At 29.1% G+C, this 9,551-nt stretch overlaps 1 protein-coding gene across 2 annotated transcripts; it reads right to left on the reverse strand.

Annotated features, from left to right (window-relative positions):
* Nucleotides 1–931: 931 nt before the first annotated feature.
* Nucleotides 932–5,733, reverse strand: LOC108464957 (uncharacterized). 2 transcript variants are annotated; one of them, XM_053029893.1, is made up of 3 exons: nucleotides 4,959–5,733; nucleotides 4,703–4,875; nucleotides 932–1,033 (listed from the first exon to the last, which is right to left on the reverse strand). In XM_053029893.1, coding segments are annotated over exons 1-3 (768 nt in total). In that variant the 5' UTR covers nucleotides 5,553–5,733; the 3' UTR covers nucleotides 932–1,032. The 2 variants fall into 2 exon arrangements, with proteins under 2 accessions (XP_052885853.1, XP_017620725.1); XM_017765236.2 differs by lacking the exon at nucleotides 932–1,033 and adding an exon at nucleotides 2,121–2,383 and having other exon boundaries at nucleotides 4,959–5,732.
* Nucleotides 5,734–9,551: the final 3,818 nt, after the last annotated feature.

A 9,551-nucleotide genomic window follows, 5' to 3' on the forward strand; every position in this document is an offset into this window, starting at 1 on the left:
TATTCCAGGATATTAATTCAGGTTTTTGATGTGCTTATTCAGTGGAGCAAAAGTCCATGTTTAAGAGTAGATCATTCATAATTAAGCGGAGTTGCATGCAATCCTAGAGATAAGACGACATAAATCTGCCGGATTAGAGTCAAATCTAATAAGGGGATCCATAAATCGAGTTAATGTGACAATAGGGTTTCAATTAGAAAGAGATTTCGATTAATCAACCTAGAGTTAGTTGTTCTTAGTCTCGGGAGAGATATTAACATAAATTAGGAATTTTTACGGATTAAGTCAAGTGAATAAATCGTCTAATTCAGAAGTGATAAATGAAGTCTAAGTGGATTCTTCCTTGGGGATTGTCTTCTCCATTAGTTTTCCAAAGAATATTTTCCAACTTTTATCTCTGTCGCATTCTTAGTTAGTTAGATAATTAAGTTTAGTTTAGAAAACATCCCTTCAATTCTTAGGCTAGATAATAAAAAGATAGTAATTACTAGTACTTTCAGTTCTCGTGGATACGATATTTCTAGTCTCACCTCAACTATACTACTGTTCAATAGGTGCGCTTGCCTTAGTCGAATTTTTAGTTAGTTTCACGACCATCACCAATATGATTTAAACTCGAATTAAAAGCCTAAAAACTCGTAATTCTCGTCATAATTTCATCTAGAAATTTTACTTGTGCAGTCTTCACTATAACGATCATAACTTGAACTTCTGAACTCAAAATCGAGTGATTCAAAGTGTGTTTTGAAGCTAAGAGATAGATCTTCGAATGCCATGAGAATATCAACCCAGAAATGCCTGGGTCCTATCCAAAAAGTCGTCGCAAGTCTGCTGATTTCCCAAACTTGAAAATTCGCAGCTTCGGTTAATGAAATTTAATAAATTTTACCCTATCCGTGCATGTATCATTCCCTCTTTCCTTGAAAAGATTTGTCTTCAATTCTTGTCTTTGATTGAATCTTGGTTTGATTGGCTTGTCCTTTGATCTTATTGTTTGATCTTGAGGTAGTATAAGTCCATCATATCCATGGATCTGATATTGGGCATTGAGACTCGCATCATATTTTTTAAAACAAAAATAAAGTGTAAGCTCTGTTTGTTTAACTAAAAATGACTTTCGGAAAATGATTTACTTTTCTAGAAAATCTAATATTTTTTGGTGTTTGGATGAATCTGTGTAAAATATTTTCTATTGTTTGGTAGATTTATTAAAATATTTCATAAAAGTTGTTTTCAATGAAACAAACATACATTTGAGATTTTCTTATTTTTCCATTGTTTAATTGAATTTATTTTTATTAATAATTTTATATTTTACATTGCTTTTGTATATATTAAAAATATTATGTTAAATTTAGGTTTATTACAACGTCATTTTTAATTACATGACTATCAAGTGAGTATTTTTATTTGAAAATGTGGCATCAACAAAATTGACAAAAAATTTAACGATGTCAACAATTGATCTTGATTTTCAAATTTGAAAAGTAAAGGGACTAAATTCTTAAAAATAAAAGTACAAAGAGTAAATTGTAAATCGTGAATTGTACATAAACTTATGATATATTTTAACCTTTATACTACAAAACATTTATTATTAATATATTTATAATTCTAATAAATATTTATTATTAAAATATTAATATTTAATATTTTAATAATATGTGAAAAATATTATTTAAAAATATTATTTTTAAAATTAATTATTAAAATAAAATTGAAATATTAAATAATTTATTAAAATAATAGTTTATATTTATTATATTAATAATTTATTATATGACTAAATATAAATGATTAAATATGTATTTTAATAATACTGAAAATATAATATTTTAATAATTTTAAATATTTTAAAATAAAAATTATTATCAATATAATAATATTAAGCTTGATTTAAGTTAATTTTATATAAAATAAAATTATCTATAGAGAAGTTCTTTTCAGAACATGACTTACGCTTTTCAAAAGAGTGAGTCATTTTTTAGGAAAAATGGCCTATTTTACGTTGACCTGTAAGTTATTTTCTGTTGAGCAAACTATTTTCTGTGAAATAAACACAGAAAAATGCAAAAAATATTTTTCATAAAACTTTTTATATATAAACAAATGGACCGTAATTGTAAGTGTAGGTTTATTATATTTGCAGGCAGAATGATTGATGCAATATATAGTTACGTAACGAATAGAAGACACTCACATAAACTAAGTATTGTAATTTAACATTGAAATGAGGAGGTGATTTGTACATAAGAGTTAAGAAAGTGCAACTATGGAAGCGTGTTGAAGAGGTGGAAGGAAGAAATCTGTAGGAGGAGGTATATACCTCTCTTCTTCTTCTTCTTCTTCCCAAAGAAACTTTGCATATGAAGCCATGACAAAACTGTGGATTAAAATTGAACATTACACATTACGTTTCAGTCATACAAGGAAATTTAAGCGATTATAGGAAGATTTCATGCAAAATATTTTGTTTGATAAAAGCAAAAAAAAAAAAGTTGCTTGATACACAAGAAATCTGTATACAACCAATATAGCAGTATAAATTAAAGTATAAAATATATGAAATGAACCAAATATGTATTAATTGCAATTACAAATATAGCAGTATAAATTAAAGTATAAAATATATAAAAATTCAACTTCAAACTTTGAAAACAACATTGTTGAGAGGGACAACCATTACGAAAGAATTAATTTCTATGCTCGTAAAAGATACATAACATATACTTTGATTCCAATTGACAAGTGTCCAGCCCTTTGGATTTTTTATTTATTTTGATTTATTTTGCATTTTTAAATTTATATATTTTAGTTTTTTAAAATTTAGACTATGTTTGATAAACTGAAAAATAAGTGTGGAAAAATAAAAATAGACTTAAATAAAAAAATAAAATAAAAGTAATTGAAATTATTTTTTATTAAATGATAAGTAGGTCTTTATCTGTTAATCATTTTCTACACTTTTTATATAAAAAAATCTATCTAACAGTTTTATTATAGGTTATCAAATATGTTTAAAACCTAAGTCGCTGAATTAATTAACTTTATCAAATATTTTTAATTTTAATTTTTGTTTTACCTTTAGAATGATAATTTAATGGGATTAATTTATACGATAATTTACAACTTATATGTCATTTTAGATTGATAAACAAATTATTTGAAGAAAGATATATACATTATTGTTTAGTTATTTCTAATAATTTTAAATTATTTATTCGAAAAGATTGTTATGAATGGTAATTCATGAGTGAAATTAAGTTGATTTGAGAAATAATTTTTTAAAATATGTATTTAAATAAAGAAAATTATTTGTTGCATCTGTTAGATATCACAAATAGTGTTAAAGGGTTGATAAATATTTTATAAGAGTATAAAATTAATATTCTAAAAAAGAGACAAATATCAATTTTTAATATTGCTTATGAAATGAAAAAATACACTGTCAATATGCCAAATTATTATGCAAAGTTAACATTTCTAATTAACAAGTCAATTGAAATCCGCTTAAAATTTTTAAATTTATTTTAATAAATTAAATATCTTGTACTATTCTTAATTAACTTGCATCATTATTATTTTTTTCATGTTTAAATATTGTTTTAATTGAAACTAGTTAATGCCAGAATTGTTTAAATCAGACTAGATCAATTGGTCAGATCAGTTAGACCAAAAAGTGATTCTGAATCGGTTAGATCAAGAATCGATACCAATTAGCTAAAAAAATCGATTGAACTAATAGTTAAACTGAAATTTTTAAATTTTTTTGAATTTTTAATAATTTTTTAATTAAATTAATCGAACCCTGAATTGATAATCTAATCGGTTCAATTACCAATTGAATTTAGAAAACATTGGTTAATCCACACAGCATTTCAATTTAGCATATGTAAATAACCTAGTAGAGAAACAAAGTGAATAAATATATATTTTTTTATAAAACCATAATTTTTTATAAACATAAATTGTCTTTTATAAAATTTTATAAAATTTAATTTCCTCATTTTGATTAAATTATTTGACAAACATAACAATTCCAAGAATGAAATGCAAAATATAACAAAAAATTGTTAATCTTGATTTTATGATTAAGCTGTTGATGTTGATTTTCTATTTTAAAAATTATTTTTAAAAATTATTATAAAATTATATTGTTTTTAATTAATTTCTAATATATTTTTATAAATTTTAATTTTTTATAAATTTAATGATTTTTATGTTTTTATAATTTATATGAGTAGAAAAATTAGTATCTAGGTTTGAATGAACCTAGACGAAAATTTGTCTCCATTAATTATGTACTTAATTTAAAAATAATTTTATTCCTTTTGAAAAATTAATTGTTTTACTGATGTGGTGTATGTTAACAGCATTAACGTTTCCATTAAATAATAACATCAACGTCGTTAAAGGATCTATTTGATTAATTTTATTAGATTAAGACTCAATTAGACACAAAAATATTATAGGAGCTGAATTGATTTATTTGGTAAAATGACGATTTTAGAAATTAATCGTGTATTAATGTACATAAATAATTTAGAATTCATAAATTAATCTAAAATTTATAATATACTTATTTTAATTGTTTTAATATAAATATTATTACAATTTTAAAAGTTAATTAGTTGACCCCAGCTAGTGTGGAGGGAATAATTGTCGTTATATATATGAAAATGAAATGAAGCAAGTATTTTACCAGTCATTTGGGGCAGTCTTAACAGCTTGTTCAAAGTAACTTTTGGCTCTTTGAATGTCATTCTGGTTATGCCAAATTAGATCAGCATAAAGTGCCAACAAATTCCCATCATCAGGGTTCGCCAGAATTGCTCTGCCGCAGTACTCCTCTGCTCTGCTATAATCTCCTCTAATCTGTGCTACAATCGGTAGATGAATCAATTAATATTTTCATGTAATTAAGAAGACAAAACTCAAATGTCTTTATATCCTACTACCTCTTTCAAGAACTTGGCATAATTGCCAAGCAAAAGTGGATTGCCAGGATTGGCTTCAACCATCTTCTGATAGTAAACGTCAGTGCTATCACTCTCAAAGAACCCCGACCCGACACCACCAACGCCGCCCCCTGATCCTCCTCCTCCACAGATTTTACCACCACCATTTTCTTCTCCACCGCCCATAACCAGTGTTTGCATCACAGCACCACTATCTTCACCATCACCTACTGGTTCCCCCAACCCAGAACTTGAAAAAAGTTGTCTTCGTATCCTACAAGATTTGGGTTCTGATTCTAACTCTTTGTCTCCATCTGTTTCTTGCTTTGCCTGTTCGTGGAGAGAGTGAGGTGTTGCTATTATGGCTTTCCCCATGCTTTTTCTTGGTTTTGGTACATCGTTTTGGATACTGTTGTCAGCTAAGTTTAGTGGTTTACTAAGCTTATGATCATCATTGGAAGAAGGGGAGTGAAATGAGATTGAGCTGGTTCTTTGAAGAGCTCCAAATTCTGGTTCTGGTGATGAAATTGAACAGACTTTTGAATTTGGCCACCATGAGTTTAAGATTGGTGTTGACGAGCTTCTCAGCAGCATTTTTTATTGTTTCGAAAGGATGAACCAGTTTCAACTAAGAATAATAGAAGAGCTAAATGAAATTTAAAAAAGAAGAAAAGAAGAGCAAAAGCTATTGATTGATTGGTTGTCAGATAAGTAAAAAGCTTTGAATGCATAACCGACAAAGATATTAGTTTTTGGTTTGATGTGTTGGAATCAGCCTGAAAACCTACGGATACAAATGGTACTTCCCATTAGGGCCTCTAAGGAAGGGACACGTTGAGTTGGTGAGTGACAGGATGTGCGGCGAAAAAGACATGGGAGCGTCATGGGTTCATGTTTGGCATCAGCATCATGTTCACTGTCGCCTTAGGTTGCCTTCATTTTCATCCAAGCCATGGTTGACGCGTGCTTTGAATTTTTAGAGATAACGAAACAGAGAGATGGGTGAGTGGTGACCATTTTGGAACTTTGTTTAATTGGAATCTTCACGCTTTCTGTAAATTATTGCAGTCATATGTGTGACTGCCTCTGGATCCAGAATCAGGATCACATCATCTCAGAGATCCATTATTTCTGTATATCGCTTTTAAGTTTATCTTCCTTAATTATCTATATTTAATTCAATTATTATTATTTGGATCGATTAAAATAATAGGTTTATGTAATTTTGGTCCCGAATTTCACAATTAAGGTTAATTTAGTATATAAATATTTTTTGGTTAACATTTACACTTGAAAAACGTGGAATAAGGAATTTACATGTTAAAAAATAGGTTATAAAATAGTGAAAATTTAAAATTTTTCATTGATATTTATACAAATAATTTTATCAAATGTTTAGATGCTAGGAGAGTAAAATTTTATCAAGAACGGGATACATGATGAAAACTGAAACTTCCTCTATAAGGAAAGTCAAAATAAAAAAAAATTAGGCAGAATTGCAAAAAAAGCTCTCCTTTGAGAGCTTTTGGATATATGCCCCTAACATTCTTTTTATTCCTGAAATCGGCCTCTAATTTAACGAATTTTTCAGACATCAACCCAATTGAAACGGTAATTGTCAGCTGTCCGTTAGTCAACAGCCGGTCAAAAAAGTTGGTCTAAGTGACATTTCTGTTGACTGATGACGTGGCAAAAAATTAAACAAAGTTAATAATCATAAAACAAAAAAACCCCTAAATCCCCAAACCCTCAAATTCAAAACTATCTTTCCAATTTCTAAAATCCCCAAATTGTGAAATTCCCTAAATCCCTAACCTCCGAAATCTTAATTGAATCCCTAACAATATTCAAATCCTTAAAACTTGAAATACCTAAATCTTAGCATTCCGAAATCTTCTTAAAATCCCTAAAATTTTTACGAATTAAATCTTTGAATCCCTACCTAAATCTTAGCATTCCGAAATCTTCTTAAAATCCCTAAAATTTTTACGAATTAAATCTTTGAATCCCTAAAACTATTAGGAACGAAAAAGCTTCAACAATCGTGAGAGTTTTCGCAACCCAAAATCGAAAGGTAGGTGCTTTCTTATTTGGTTTGTTGGGAAAATAAATTCCATTTTTGGTTTGATTTGTTGGTTATTTGTGATTTACTATTGCAATTTTAGTGCGACAATGTAGGGTTTGTTTTGTCGATTTTTTATGAGATAGTAGTAATAGCTCGGTTTAGACTCTAGTTGGAATAGTGGTTTCGGGACCACAAATCTGAGTTCGAAAAATATTTTAAAATTTTTTTCTATGTCCATGATGAATGAATTTGCATCTGTGAAATTTCTGTGATTTAATTTGTCTGTTTTCGTACTGAATATTAAAAAAGGACCCAATCACGAAAAAGGTGAAAGCTGTGTGCTAGATGTTAAAAGTGCCTATTTGATTTGTCTTATTAAAGTGGGAGTCCTTATTGAATAATTAGACCATTATTTTGGTTAGTGGAAGAGTTGGTTTGGCATATATGAAATTATGTATTATTATAAAGGGTAAATGGGTAAATAGTATATTAAAAGGTAATAAGTAAAAACAAAACATAAATGGCCATGCAAAATTTACCTCTTGGTCGATTATGGAGGAGAAAAAGAAGCCATTGAAGCTTCAAAGTATTTGGCCATTGCTTAAGTGAATAGGTTAGTGTATTTTGTTTGGTTTTTGATAATTTCTACGTTTCTGTGATCGTTGCTTCGTGTTCTACCAAGCCCATGTCTGAATTTATGTTTCTATTAATGATTTCATGAAATGTCATTGTTGATATCATGAGTTTTGTGATGTTTTTGGATGAATTATGAAGGCTTGGTAGATGATTTATAAGTTTTGTCTTTGAATTTTTGATGAAATTGAGCAATTTGGGCTAAATAGTGAAAATGATGTCTTGGAGGACAAAAATGTGAAATAAACATGTTGTGTGGGCTTTATATAGAAGCCATGAAAATTCGGCTAGCCCTTGTTGCAAAGAGATTTTGCATATTTGTGATTTTATGCAAATAAGACTAAATTGTCAAAGTGTGAAAATGTAAGGGCTAAAATGTAAAATGCCCTAAATGTGTGTATATGGATTAAATTGAATGAAATGAATAATTGAATGGTTGAATTTGAATTGTATTAGATCAAGAACAAATGAAACCGGACTTAGATCGAGGGAAGTCTAAAATAGCCGAATAGTCTACTCGTTTCCATTTGAAATTCGTACGAGGTAAGTCAAAATACAATTACGTGTTAAATTGGTTAAATGTTGTATATACTAGTTATAATCTGTATTAGACAGCTGTGAGAGCCTGATGAATGAATTCCGAGTAAATTCTGATAATATACTAGTATCTGAAAAGCTCTATATGTTTCTAAAGGAACTTTGACATCGATCTGAGATATTGTGTAAGACCGTGTCAGGGACACAGGCCTCGACTTGAGATTTACGTGTAAGAATATGTCTGGGACATAGGCATCGTATCTGATTTCGTGTAAGACCCTGTCTGGGACAGAGGTATCGATACTGAATTACATGTAAGACCAAGTCCAGGACGTCGGTATTGTACCCGTTTATGAGTATCTGTATCATTTCTAAACCGTCTCATGATAGAGTACGCGATATGGGAATGAATATATGAAATGTATAATCTATACAGGTATGTTTGTATCGTACTAAATTTTTGAATATGAAAGACTCTATTTCTGTGAAATAATGAATGTGAAGTATGTATGAAATCATGGAAATGAAACATGACATGTATACAAACAAATGAGCATGGTTAAGCTCATGAACTATTCTGTGAAATGGTTATGAATTCTTGCTGTTGATTTGTACTTTATATGATTTAATAGTTAAACCGATTGTATTTGGTTTACTAAGCTCTTTGTAGCTTACTTGGTGTAATTTTTGTCTGTTTTACAGTTATCGTAGCTACTGAAGGCTCAGGGATAGTCGAGGAATTGTCACCATATTATCGAACTCATTTTGGTACTTTTGAAAGTGTAAATATTTTTAAGTATGACATGTATAGGCTAGAATGTCTACGTATTTAAGCTTTGATATGTATATATGTTATGCCATGAGAGTTGGCTAGCAAATGGTATGTTTGTTTGTACGTAGTTTTGGTAAATGGTTTGTGATGCAAAATTGTGTATACTTGTGATGGTTATATGGCCTTGTATGTGATGGTCATTTTGAAATGTCCCAAGTTGAGGAAATGGTAAGTTTAAGCATGAGTTAGAAGGTGCCATAAGTGAGCTATGAAATGAGCATTTTGGCATATTGTTGTAATAATATTTTTAATGTGTTTTTATATGGGTTTGAATAGGTTATTGAATGATGATGATTTAGTTATAATGAAGCATGTTTTGAGCATGAAATTGGCTAAAATTTTGGTATAAATGTTGTTTAATATTGCTTGTAGGAATGACCCCAAAAAGGGGTGGCAAGTTGGCTTAAACCAAGCCTGCATTGTGCCACACGGTCAGTGAACACAGACATGCCTTGTGGCCGTGTATGCAAAACAGTAACCTCTTAAAACCATATGGTTAAGACACATGGGCGTGTCATATGGCCGT

This window comes from Gossypium arboreum, chromosome 6 (genome assembly GCF_025698485.1).
Source record: "Gossypium arboreum isolate Shixiya-1 chromosome 6, ASM2569848v2, whole genome shotgun sequence".
In the NCBI taxonomy this organism is placed as follows: Eukaryota; Viridiplantae; Streptophyta; class Magnoliopsida; order Malvales; family Malvaceae; genus Gossypium; species Gossypium arboreum.